Source organism: Porites lutea, chromosome 4 (genome assembly GCF_958299795.1).
Source record: "Porites lutea chromosome 4, jaPorLute2.1, whole genome shotgun sequence".
Classification (NCBI taxonomy): Eukaryota; Metazoa; Cnidaria; class Anthozoa; order Scleractinia; family Poritidae; genus Porites; species Porites lutea.
In genome coordinates this window covers 24,959,589-24,973,797 of record NC_133204.1, presented here as the reverse complement: position 1 = coordinate 24,973,797, position 14,209 = coordinate 24,959,589, and the positions used below count along the sequence as shown (strand labels likewise).

Below are 14,209 nucleotides of genomic sequence, written 5' to 3'. Positions count from 1 at the left end.
CTAAACAACAGCAAAATCCCAAGCCTCGGTTTTTTTTTTTCACTTGCTAAGTACACTCTTTTATTGCCAAGAAGCTTTGAGAGGAACTACATGATTATACCCCTATACGCAACAATCCTAGTGCAACGAAAACGTAGCGAGAGATGTTACTATCTGTGCGGATAACCTTTAACCGCCCTGGTTCATATTGTGATACTGAGTTACGCTAGACAAGGAAATTGGTCCCCACAGGAAACAAAAAACCCTTTTGTAACTGTTTCTAAATCTGAGGTCTGAAGTCCTGAGTTTAAAGTCTGTAGTCTGAAGACAGAATTTATATTTGCAGGGGTGTGGTTAGGAATGTTTCAGACGTGAGTACAGTCAATAAGTTTCAGTCCAACCCACTCCAAATTATCGTTACCAAGCACTTGACTTGGTTTCACCGTTTGCGATTCAGTTTTTATCGGTTTGATGAGGTAAACGTCGTAAGACCAAGTTCTATAGGAGCATTTTAACCGCTTTTGCTAGTTCGTGTGTGAGAACTACTGAGCAAACGCTGCATTTTGGTTTGAGAATTAAAACTGGGAAACAATTAGTTACATACGTAGAGTTACGTACTAGGCAACTGCACATTTTCAGCTTAAGCTATTTCCCTTTTGCTTCCATGCCTGCGCTTCTGTTTATCAATTGACTTTTGATTCTTTGGCGTTAATGTGACCCACGATAGATTTTTATTTATTTATTATATTTGGCTTTTGATATTTTTACTCATCAATTTATTCTTCTTCTTATTATAGGATACATTTAAGTCGAAAGAATATGAAGCTTCTCCTCTCTTGATTTGGCCAAGTATATTATATTCTTAGTGAATTGTAACCAGCTTCTTGGTTGTGAATTTTGTTACTTCCATTACTAAATAAAATTGAAATGGTGGTGATAATCACTAGCATCGTGCAGTGGCTCCCCTGCAAACAAAACCCGGCCTATTTAACAGGGGCACCCAACGGCAATTTTCGGGAAAATATCTGTTCGGAAGACGATCTTAGAACTAGAATTTTCGGAATATTTGTTGTAAAATTTCTTGCTTTCCTGCCTCTCCTAGGATTTTCGAACATCTACAAAATGGTATAATTACCCATTTTAAACGGATATTTACCCTAAAAAAGGCCACCTAGAATTTTCGGAAGCCGTTTCCTGGCTGAAATTTTCGAAAAGGTAAGTTTTGATCCCTATAATTTTCGGATCACTAGACTTTCAGCTACTTTCAGCTAGGAAATCCGAACAGATGAAAAGTTTTAAGGGGATAAAAATATGCCTATATCTACCGTTTAAATACTAAAATACGTTCAACAATGCTATGTTAAGTGGTTCTGAACTATATCCTCGTTGGGTTCCCCATTTATTGAGTAATATTGAAGTTGACTTTCAAAGACAAAAGTCAACATTCGCGTTGGAAACGATTTCAAGAGCGAGGTTCAATGCTGTCCGCGGATTACCGGCTCAAGCGAATCAAATTATTCTCCCGGCCAAAACAAAAGAAGACTGAAAAACAGATTGGGATATTTGTGCGCGGCTCCTCTTAAGTGATCGGGTTGGTTGTTGTCGGTTAAAGCAATGAAAGCGTAATTTAATCAGGACTGAGCTGACACGGTCAAGCGAATTATTTTACAACAGGGGCACCCAACGAGAATATAGTTCAAAACCACTTAAACATAGCATTGTTAAACGTATTTTAGTATTTAACGGTAGATACAGGCATATTTTTATCCCCTAAAAATTTTTCATCTGTTCGGATTTCCTACCTGAAAGCCTAGTGATCCGAAAATTATAGCGATCAACTCTTACCTTTTAGGAAATTTCAGCCAGACAAACCGCTCCCGAAAATTTTAGGTGACCTTTTTAGGGTAAAAATCCCCTAAATATCGGCAATTATACCATTTTTCAGATGTTCGAAAAAGGAGAGGCAGGCAAGCAAGAAATTTTACCACAAATGTCCCGAAAATTCTAGACCTCAAATCTGGCGTCTTCCGAACAGATCACAGACCTGCTATGTCGTTTAATTTGCACAGCCTTACCTTGGTAGTTTGCTCCAAGAGACAAGTGGCAAATCGTCGATAAAAAAGCAACATATATCCATGCTGTCGTTATGTTTACAAACTTCATATTTTCTCCTTTTTGCGTGATTAGCAAGTACTGGGCAACTGGGGAGTGACGAATAAAAAACAACATTACCAAATCAAACCGTGAATATGAAGCCATTACAAAATGAACTAAATTGCTGAGCTTGAACACACCGTTTTTAGTGCTACATCCTGAGCACATTTTGTTGGCGTTATATCCATTGCGAATTAACAAAGCATTTTCACAATTTGATTAAAGAGGTTCAGTTCACTATCCCGCACTTTCCTTAATTCTGAAGAAAACTGTAAATTGAAGATTTATGATGTAAAGGGACAAACATCATTTCGCGGTAACTTAAAACTTTCATTTCTTGAATCTTTCCATAGGCGTTGTTTGTCTCTTTCATTATGAAACTATTTTAGTAAATTTTTAAGTAATTGCTAATACTGTCTATTGCTTTTCTATAAAATATAATCTAGCTCACTACAAATTAGCTGGACGAGCTTTAAACTAGAAGCAAGATGTGGCAGTGGCTGAAATACACAGGCGAGTTACAAAATTACCTACTAGCTGATAAAACAAAAACTTTCTACACTCCACTTCAGTCTTATATCGTTCAGTTTTGTGGGAAACTCGCTCATGTTTTAAAATGAACCTGATGAATTTATTACAAGCAGTTTTGCCACCGCAAAATAAATACAGCTGCTATCAGAATTTTAATTTGTTATGCTACAAATAAACGCCAAACCTATTCCTTTAGATTTTAGATTTCAAGACAGAAATAGAGGAATTCTTGTTAACCCTTCACTTCCATAAACTGGTTATTTCATTCTCCTTTCCATGTACGGTTTTTCACGTGCAGGTTAATAAAATCCCATATTAGTATGAGTGACAAATATTCCTTAATCTGACAGAAACCGTAGCAGTATTGACATTTGTGTGCTTTTCTTTTTACGATTCTGATTTGCACAATGTCAATTGTCAAGACAATTTTCCGCCTAAAGGCAATCTGATTCGTGCTATATATCATATGAGAATAATTAATTTCCTCCATACAATAATATCAGTAACACCAGAAAAGATAATTGATACCTTTTTTGTGTCGTGTCCGACAATAAAACATTTCGGTATGCTAAATAAGTGGATACTGTCCTATCGAAATACTATATCAGCACTAACAAATTTAAGCGGCAAAGAGGATTCAGAAATAATAAGACATATGACGCCTTGAAGGGAAAGTAATCGTTTTTGTCACAAAATGCCGAAGCTCGATTATTTTAGCCTTGCGAAGTTACTTGCGCAAAAAAGGCGTTTCTCAAAACGCTGATCAGAATCAGGGCGGATAAATCCGCCCTGCGCTGAATTAAAGGCATTATTAAACACCACCGATTCTAATTTAGTGACTGAATTACCTGAAACCCGTTTGAATACGGCCTAAATAACATTAAACGCAACAGCAGAAGTCACAATAAACACAAACGGCGGTTGAGGAAAGCAGACCAGAGTCGAATTCACAAATATAATGCCTGTAATTTATCGTGACTTCCGCTGTTGTGTTTATTGATATTTGGGCTTTTAGGTATTCAAACGGTTTTCGGGTAATTCAGTCACTGATATTGGTGGTGTTTAATAAAGACTATGCGAACGTTCTAAAATAAGGAGTTCCAGGGTCATATCTTGATAAAACGCCCGAGATTTTAACACATAGAGAACTTCATAACTGACCCACAATAGTTGTTGACGTACAAGATTATTTATTTGGATTTTTCCAACAGATCCAAAAGATATGAGAATTTTCCGCTAAACATCATAGTGACGAGGAAAATGACGTAAAGTTTCAAAACTTAGCTTTAATCTCGTTTTTTCCTTTAAAATGTTGTTTTTCAGGCAATCTACAACTTTAATCTATGGCAATACATATACAAAGATATTCTTTTCAATTTTCCAGACAGTTGTTCACTTTTTTACGAGAAAAAGAAACTCCTTTTGTCAAATTGCCGTGGAATGACCGCGAAGGAACCAGAAAAGTGAGGGCGCTACAAGCAACAAAAGTTGGGAAATTAAACTTGGCCGCGGAACTCAGGCACCGCTGCCGCGTCTAATTGGACGAACTAGTTTCCACACGCAAAAAAATTTTGTTCTCGATTGTGATTGGAGGAGCTATTTTTCTTCTGATGTGAATAACATCCTTCGCTCCTCTGATTGGCTAAAACTCATTTGTGTATGAAAGTTTACAACGCAGCTTACAGTATTACAGTGTGTATATCTCAATTTACAGTGGAACCAGGTTAACGAACACCAAGGGGACTTGCCATAGTGTCCTTATTATCTTGCCTAATACCTGCGCAGCCTCTTTCCAGGCCTTTTCGACGCAATTGGGTGACGTATCTGAGAAGAACTAGCCTGTTGGCCGCGCGTAGGCCGCGCGGAACAATGAGGCCTTGGCGACTAGGCGATGTAGTATTATCCGGGTGACCGCATAGACAGGCTCTCAGAAAAACGCTACGGACTTGTGATTACTAAATAAAACAAAGTGGGAGAAGGGAAGGACCAAAAACTGCAGCACAAAGCCAAGAAAATTAAACTTGTGTAGGAGGGAGAAACGTTTTGAAACTTTGTTAAAGGGCTTCAGTACAAGGGTCAAACATGGGAAGTAAGACGGACTTCAGACATGTCACGATATTTTGCTACTGTTTTGTAGTGATAAAATCATATTAACTCATTGAAATCTGTGCTCATTTTAACTGAGTACAAAGTCTACAATAGGAACATGGTTGTGACAAGGAAGATAGACAGTGCTCCGGTAACCAGCTTCCGCCGAAAGTGGGGTATATAGAAGTTTGTAACTCGAGACACAGAGAAGTGTCCGTTGTCCGTATTAACTGGTGTCCGTATTGAGCGGGTTAAATTTAAAGAAAATACATGAGCTTTCCGTCGCAACAAACGAAATTATCCGTTATCTACAAGTGTTCGTAGAGCGGGATTCCACTGTATTGTTCATTCAAAATATTTTGCCGTTTCTGATTAGCCTGTCCCAGGTCGCAATATAGTAAGGAAAGCGGATCGAGAAAGGTGCACGAAAACCGCGTGGGGCTGGGGATGGAGTCTTGACACAATTCATCATTTCAATCCATAACAGAGTCATTTATATACAAATACATGAAACTTGCAATAGTTTGTTTTAAAGATTGCATATTTTCAGATTCTTCTGAACCTTCTAAAATGAGTTAAAGAGAGGAAGATGACAGAATGTTTTTCTTTGTGGGATTTACAAGGTATGAATCATACCAGACCATCACTACACTACACCCTACTTCTCATGACTCCGACCTGATCTTCAATAGCTGAGGAGCCTGCTCTTCATTTATCGTCTGTATCATCGTGATGTCTCAAAATTATTGTTCCCCAATATCGAGGTGATTGAAACAATCTGGACAATGACTGTATGGCGACCAGGCTCTTAAAAAAGTCCAAATCCAAAGTGATTAAGTTGAGTGCTCTACTGCAGGTTTCAATCCTGTTGTCAAATAAGCAGCAGGCCCAGGGCCATTCTCATCAGTGTCTACACTGCCTGGTGGAGAAGCTGAATAAATTCTTTCTCCCGTTGGAGAAAGAGCAAAGTTGTGGTTTGTTTCATGTTCCAAACAATGGGCAATTTTCTCCTCTAAGTTTTCTTTGGTAACCCAGTTCTTGCTTTCTTCCTACATTAGAGGCAACAGTAACAAATGGTAAGTACAGTGTACATCATTAACCGTACGCTTGTTATCTACTAGAGGATGATCAAGAGGGCCTGCCCACACGGATGACTAGTTGCGGGCGACCAAAAGCGACCCCGCAGACTATTTTGGTCAGCGGCACTTTATAAACAGTTTACTGTATAGCGAACTTTTTCCAGACTCTGTCCACATTCTTGGGATGCCACTGTTCTGCGTACTAATATGCATGGTATGTGACACCACAAAGGCCCTGGGCCCAGTTGTTGTTACCCAGGGTAAAATTTTAACCTTGGTTTCTTTTTCGTTTGTTCAAAAGCATTTTCCCGGGTAATTTCCTATATTCTTTTGAGAAAATGCAATCATCAAATTGTAGACAAAAAGAATAAAACTGAATCTGATTTGTAAGCTTTCACATCTGAATTCAAATTTCGAACCAACCCTGTGTTATCTTAACCCTGCTTTGAACAACCCGGCCCTGACGTTGAGTCAATAAGGTCTGTCTTATATCACGGTTATCACATGAATACACATGCAAGTGACGAAAAAAATCGTTGTTCGATTCGCAAACACACACAATTCTTTTCGATTCGCCTTGCCCACCGGAAATCTATTCACTCAGGAAAATGATCTCAGCTTAGGGCGGTTCAGGTTTCACTACAGTGCATGGTTTTTATATTTTTATACGTTTTGGGTAAGCATATTACGTCGCTTGTCATCTGAAACCTTCAACAAGTTTTAAACTCTAGAGGTAAAGTAAGCTTTTTCATTATTTTCTATATTTTTTTTATTAACAGCTTTATTGGGTTTCATTACTACACAGAATTACATTAAAAAGCTTTTACAAAGGAAAGAAAAAAAGAAAAAAAGATATTTATACCCAAAGGGGCAAGCACGAGCGGGACCAAAGGACCCACGCGAGGTGCCGCCCGAGATAGTTAAAAGAGGAGAAAAAATAAAAGTCTTTAAAAAGCTGTAAATACACAAATATATCAGCAAAATATATGAGTATCAAAAGGGAATATTAAGTGTGCGCTATGAGCGATGGCATGCGCAAGATTTTTCAAGTGACCAAGTGCAATGGCGTTCCATGTCAAATGTTTATTGCAGAAGGTTTGTCAGAGTTTGTTTCAAAAAGTTTTTAAAGTCATCGATACTAGAGATACTAGAGAAACTGCCTTTAGGTGCAAGTTTACAAGTTAAACTTCATAATTTGACAACCCTATTTAAAGTAAGAGGCCTGAAATGAAGAGGTTTTGCAAAAACGAATATTTAAGTTAAAGGAATTACTTTACTTAGTACGGCCATGAGTTACAAAAGAAATGAAGTTATGTACGTTTAGACCTGTTTGCCCATACAAGCATTTGGAGAAAAATAATATATCATGAAGTTCTCTATCATATACTAGAGGTAACATGTGCAGTCTAATAAGCCTTTCCTTATAAGACATTTCTCCGATACGAGACCGCAGTATCCATCGTATGGAACTTCTCTGCATGCGCTCTAACTTGCCTTGTAGGTAGCTGTGACTAGGGGACCACACTTGCGTTCTAAAGCAGAGTTGCGATATAACGAGGGACAGATGTAATGTTCGTTTGACTGCCCCGTTTGTCAATAGTGGGCAAGTGCGCTTTAGGAGTCCAAGCAGCTTATTTGCTCCCGAGACAATAGCGTGGATATGCTCGTCCCATGAAAGTGTGCTGGTGACGATGATTTCAAGATCCTTCTCTTCAGCCACATTCTTGAGTAGCCCGTTGTTGAGGGTGTAATCATATATGAAGGGTTGTTTCTTGCGTGTGACTGTTAGGACTTTCAGCAATTAGAGGTGTTAAATTGGATGTTGTTACAACGCATCCAACTGCCCATATTTGACAGAGAGGACTGTACAGCTTCGCAATCACGAGCACACTTAACAGCACCAACAATCTTTGAATCAGCATCAGGAAGACATTTATAAAAATAACGAACATAAGCGGCCCTAGAATACTCCCTCGGGGTACTTTGGAGGTGACAGGGGCCCATTGTGACAAAGCACCGATTCCTCTGGTTGACACTGGAACTAAAAGGGCTTTCTCTGATTCACGTTTACAATTATGAAAGCGGTTCTCATCAATCACATCACTAACGCACACGTTTGCCCACACTTCCTACCTATCAGTTACTGCTACTTTTTAAATAATTATGCGAGAAGTGGCAGTGAGATCTTGGAGGCTAAGGTCCATCATCGTATTGATATTCAATCTGTACAAAAATGATATTGGTAAATTATATTTTTTTCCAACTTCAACTTTCAACTTCAACTTTATTTAAATTTGAAAATATAGCAAAAGATACATTGGGACTGGCCTGCAGTTAGCGAGGAAACTATAAAAGAAATTTTAATTCTATCAGTTTTCCCACATTCAAAGACAACTTTTACATCGATCTACTTGGTTAGAATGAGAATAATTCAATAAAAACAGCTCAGTAATTAGCTCTGTACTGGATTTTAATTTCTAGCTAGTGATATGCCAATACAGGAGATGATTCATTGATTTTTTTTTTCATAATTGCTTAAATAAGGTGCATTTTAAAACATTTGTTAGTATGAACATCATAGAGACTCAGTGCTAAATCCCCACAAAATTAATTATATATTTTTTGATTGAAATTAAAATGTAACATTTTATTGTATATGTATTTCATGGTGTTAATTTCCCATAAAATTCTCCCAGTGTTGACAATGCTAACGGCAGTGATTTTTTTACCTCCACTTCCTGCGTCCCTGGCGCATAAAAATCCCTAAAGACGCAAAAAAGTTCATGGGAAAGATCAATCGATCGATCAGTCTGAAGATGTTTTTGTACAATATCTTGTTGGTGTGATTTCTGTGGCTGCTCTTGTGGCTGTTGTTTAACGATGCATATTTCTTTTAGTCGTCATTGTGCTTTACATAAGAATATCTTTTATCTGTCTGCTCACTAAATTAAAGTCCCAAGCATTTTCAACTCAGGACTTCTTGTTTTTTGAACTGGGACTCACTGGTTCTGGAGTGGGACTCATTATTTTATTTCACAAGATGAGTCCCAGGACTCGCCATGACCATTTGTGACAAAATCACTGTAACAATTTGGTTTACTGTAAATAAGACCCCCGCTGGGGTGCTTCTCATATCCCTCCCCCCCTCCCCCCCGCTCCAACGGAATTTCCATGATCTTCCAACTTCGCAGTGTACCCACTGGAAAGAAAATTTTCAACAAAAATGGTGTTGCACAATACTATTATGTATACGATACTTTTTTCTGTGTAAAAGTGAGAAAAAATCTTTTTATTCTTTTAATCTACATTTTGGCTGGTAAAGGTACATTTTAGCTAATCATCAGAGGGTTGTCCAATACACCCGCACCGTAACGGTCCTTATAAGCCATGTGTCGATCCGTACGGATCGAACGGATCGACAACAGGGGTATACGTTCTGTAAAGTGTGTTTTACGGTTCGTAAGTCGCATCTCATTAGTGGGACTTAGAATATTTCATGGCAAGAGCTGTTATATACGGTTTGTCGATCCGTACGGACCGAACGGATCAGGTTCACGTTGGGGATCATTGGGTCCCTATAACTTAGGAGATAAATTATAAGAGAGATATTCAGTACTATGATGCTGTAAACTCGAGGTAGTGTAATTGCAAATATTATGATAATTTTACATTGACTGTTATGTATACTTAGTGTCCAAAGTGCAATATTTTACAATCTCTTGGCTAAAATTCTATCGTAACTTACTGCATTACAGTGTTCACTTTCTTTATTTTTTGCCCTTTTTCAGCACGCGTTTTTTCTTGAGTACCTTTTACGGTGTCTAAGTTGGCGACCCGAAACGAATATTTCAAACCATGTCATGGGTTATAACTTATGTGTATTGGTGAAATGTTACTCTTGATTTGAACTGTATTTTCTTCCTTTTCAAACATTATAGCACAAGACAAATTTGGGAAATATGAATTAAACCAAGGATAAAATTGATCCACTACACAAAATTGAACTGGAACATCTACATGTACTAGATTGTGGGTTAAGTAGCATTTTTAGCAGCAGGTACATCATAGGAAAGGTTAATTGTAAAAAAGTATGTTGTCACTTGTGTTTCGGGTAGGTCAATATTTGGAATTATTTACAACTTTGAGATGTCAGTGATCTTAAACAAGAAAGAAAATTATGATGGTAAGGATGGCTCGATACAGTTTTTCAGGGTCAATACCTCCCAAGTTTGAGCATAAACTACGTCACCAAAAACAAAGTTTTGGAAAAATTGCCACCACAGTTGTATTAGATGAAGATGAAAATTTGTTATAATCAGGGTTGCAACCGCATCGGAGTTGTCATAGCGACGAAATGACGCTATTACCTATTTTACTTGCAGCAGTATATCTCAGCACTGGGAACTGTTCTTCGAAAATCAGATTGCGCTTAAACTTCATGAACGTCGAGGCTGCTATTGGTGGAAAAAGCTCCCGTGAGATAGTAAGTAAGATAGGTAATAGCGTCATTTCGTTGCTATGACAACTCCGATGACGTTGCAACCCTGATCATAACAAATTTTCTTCTTCATCTAATACAACTGTGGTGGCAATTTTTCCAAAACTTTGTTTATGGCAACGAAGTTTATGCTCAAACTTGGGAGGTATTGACCCTGGAAAACTGTATCGAGCCACCTTAAAAAGAACTGTCACATAAGCTGTGAAAAAAAGTATTCAGTCAAATGTAAATAATAGATCAATGAAAACGAACATTTTTGTTTTGAAACACTGATTAACAGTAAAATAGCTGACAGCTTGCCCAACAGACCAGAAACATCTCATCAATCTTACTCAGAGCCCCCCAGAAAAAAAAGACCTCAACAAGACACCCCCACCTCCCTTGGAAGTTGCCTCTGTTTGCACACCCCCTTCCCTTAAATTTTGGTGCCCTCTGCAGTGCTCGACTTTCAGAAAAAAATCTTGGGGCCAGCTGGACCCCAAGTTTTCATTTTTGGTCACCAGAACAAGTATTCTAGTCGCCAAAAATTATATTTAAGAATTAATGCCATAAAATAAACTTAACTTCTTTTCAAAAGTAGGTTGAGTTTGATTGTCCGGGTTAACGTAGTCCTGAATAGGACTGTTGTTGTTGACAGTGACTGACGTTTCGACAACTTGTGCGGTAGTCATCTTCAGGGTCAAAGTGAGTTGTATCACGTCAGTTGATGGTATTATACTCTTTAACTTTAACTCTTTAACTTAAACTCTTTAACTTCTTTTACTTAGCCTTAACAGAAAAAGAATGCTTCAGACTTCTTTTTGAACTTTCTTTCGATTAGAGTGTTAGAAGAAATCGTTAAAGCGTTTAGACAAACTGTTACAGGGTTTGGACAAACCGTTAGAGCGTTTGGGCAAAACGTTAGAGCGTTAGAAAAACCATTAGCTATCCGTTAGTTTTGTGAAAAATAGCAGATTATCATTAGTGTACGTTTTCCCAAAGAAGAAAGTAACTTATCTTGGGGGCCAGGTTGTCGACCAGGCGTGAAAATTTGGTCGCCACTGAGTAAAAGCTGGTCGCATTGGCGACCCCAAAGGTCGCAACGTCGAGCCCTGTTCTGTGAGGGGGATCTATATGTTCTGGAACTACACAATGTAATTTGAAATCTAGGTTTAATTACGACACTTGATTAGCATGTGTAACAATGTTATGCAAAAAAAAGGAGATATAACATCTCTTATATACATGCCTTAACACAGGTTGTATTGAACAAATTCTGTGATAAAACATAAGTAATGTATACGCTGCACCCCCAGCTTTCAACCTTAACACAGTTTAACTTACCAGTCAAACATTTTGACCAACTGTTCAAACAGTTTTACTAATGGATCAAGTGGTTTGATTGTTTGAACAGTTTGGATAACCGATCAAACAGCATTGCCACTCATTCATTGTTCAAATTTGCAGCAGCCAGAGAGTTTTTCATAGCTAAGCCCCACCCTCAATTTTAACAGGTGTGGCTTACACATGATTTTTCATCCGACTAATATTATTATTGACATTCTATTAATTTTTATGTTACTGTACTTACTATAGCATTCCTCACATGCTCTACTCGTTCTTGGTGCTGCTTTAACCTTATTTTTTTCTTCGCTTCCATTCTCCTTCTGTCACGCTGTTCATTTAATAACTTCTCATTTTCCTTTCTTTGTTTTCTATCAAAAGAAGTGAAATTTGGAAACATTTTCTAGCTACACAAAATTTTATCAGCAACATCATTTTCAGTGTCATCGATTCAACGGTTTTTTGTATGAAGAAGGGGATTTCTTTGAAGGAATGCGCTGACAGCTCATTGTCAAGCAATGTTAGAAACAAACAAGCTTTCATCAAACAGGTAAAACACACCAAGTATTTCAAAACAATGATCTTCACATTGAATCTCATCAGACTTTTGATGGCTTATTAAGAACAATTTTAATGTGCATTACATGTTGACATTTTTTGTCATATAACTATAAATACATCTCCTAGTTTTCAAGTATTTATTTTTACTTTAAGGTTTTTAATAAAGTTGATATTTCCAATTTTTAATTAGCAAATTATGTTATTTTTAACATGACCTCCAAGTTTTTATGTGTATAAAATACAAGGTATTGTACTATACGGTATTGTATCACAATGCAATACCGATGAGATCAGTCAAAAGGAATGAAGAGAAGGACATTATTTAAGCAACAGAAAATGTTTTTTTGTGTTTGCATAGCCTGATTCAAACACCAGAGGGGTTGGGAGAATTTGAGACAGTTATGCAACCCGAGACGAAGTGGGAGTGTTTGCATAACAATCACGAATTCTCCCAAAGCCTTGAGTGTTTATATTAGGCTATGCAAACACAGAAAAAAAGTTTTCTATTGCTTTTATAAAATAACCTCCCCGAGAAAAATAAAGTAAAACTCTCTCTTTATGGAACTGATTAAAAGAGAAATTCTTACCAGCCACAAAGTGTTGTAGCCGAAGTTTTGTACACATAATGAGTTCTTGTTTTGCCAAAAAAATGCTTTCCAAAATACAGATTTTCCTCACTTAAAAGTGAAAGTTTTAGCCCAAGAGGAAATGGGTAAATAAAGTAACTCAAAACCGTCTTCAAATTCATGCTCGTGTGATTACCGCACACACAGCAAAACATCTTGACCTCACAACCATGTTTACATACTCTCATGCAAACACACCTCTCAGCCAATCAGGGAGTGCATTTTATCTTAGTAATTTTTTAAAGTACATTTCTACAGTCCTTTTGAATTGAACATTGACTTCCACTGTTACAGGTATCTGCATGTCATTTTCTTTTGGTTTGGGAGAGAATTCATTATGAAAAAAAATGCAAAACTTTCCCATGTTTCTTAGAAACAGGTCTATGGTAATTGGATTTCCTGCATTCGATTGGCCTGACGGACCAAGGGTAACAGCTCATAAGCCTACTGTGACCATATATGGTAAATTAACTCATCATTAAGAAAAATTAAGGAAATTCATCCCCCTCCCCCTTGGAAAATCTAATTTTTTTGTTGGGGAGATATAGATAATTTATGGAACTACACTGTTATTATTTCACATGTCCTTGTTGGATATAAGACATGACTACAGCCAAATTGGATCTATGCATCTCGTTAGCTATTTATTAATTATAAACTAATATCCAATGTGCACTTGTGGGAAAATTGCTAAATATCTACATGTTGGGAACTCTGATGTTCTGTATCTTTTCTTTGGTAGGTATTGTTGTATATTACCGCAACGATAGCCTGTGAACCGCGACAACAGGCTCTTGTGTCATTGAATATAGCGACAACCCACTAAGTGAGGACACCTAACTAAAAAACTAACTATTGTTTATACCTCTGCAGTTGCATTCTTTTGTTCTCCATATTAATATTTTCGATGACTCTTTCATGCGTCTCGGCCTCAAACTTTCGAATATCCTCTTTTTTCTGCTGTTCTCCATTTAAATTCTTCTCTTCCTCTAATCGTTTCAGACGAAATTCAGCGGCAAGTTCCTTTACTTTTACATGATACTTAGCATGCGTTTGCATTCCCTCCTCTTTTAACTTTCTTTTAGTTAACATTGAAGGTTTCTCTCCCTTACAATCGTGCTCCGATGTTATAGGAACACAAATTCGACGAACAGCAACAAAAAACTGACATGGAAATGAATGTTGAAGGTGTCTTATCCTCCACAGAGTGGCGGCCATGTTCAACATCATCTTTTTGCGAGAGTTAGTGGGTCATTTGCCAAAGTGTCTCGGGACAATACGTTGAGGCTTACATGGCACACATACTTCCCAACTTGCCTGCCGCTGTACGGGCTGACCGGGCTAACCAAGGAAGTATACCTGCCGACTTG

The 14,209-nt window shown here is 37.7% G+C and overlaps 1 protein-coding gene across 1 annotated transcript; it reads right to left on the bottom strand.

The window, feature by feature from the left end:
* Nucleotides 1-5,395: 5,395 nt before the first annotated feature.
* LOC140935137 (uncharacterized) lies at nt 5,396-14,074 on the bottom strand. The gene is made up of 3 exons (XM_073384673.1): nt 13,705-14,074; nt 11,900-12,023; nt 5,396-5,801 (listed from the first exon to the last, which is right to left on the bottom strand). The coding sequence occupies exons 1-3, from the start codon at nt 14,067-14,069 to the stop codon at nt 5,586-5,588; spliced, it is 705 nt and encodes a 234-aa protein (XP_073240774.1). The 5' UTR covers nt 14,070-14,074; the 3' UTR covers nt 5,396-5,585.
* Between the last annotated feature and the right edge of the window lie 135 nt (nt 14,075-14,209).

Excerpts from the sequence above, each read along its gene's own strand:
- LOC140935137 (XM_073384673.1), bottom strand. The coding sequence starts at position 14,069 with ATGATGTTGAACATGGCCGCCACTCTGTGGAGGATAAGACACCTTCAA. Across the intron at positions 12,024-13,704 it reads AAAAGAATGCAACTGCAGAG|AAAACAAAGAAAGGAAAATG; the intron begins GTATAAACAATA and ends TTCTTTTGATAG. Across the intron at positions 5,802-11,899 it reads AGCATGTGAGGAATGCTATA|GAAGAAAGCAAGAACTGGGT; the intron begins GTAAGTACAGTA and ends CCTCTAATGTAG.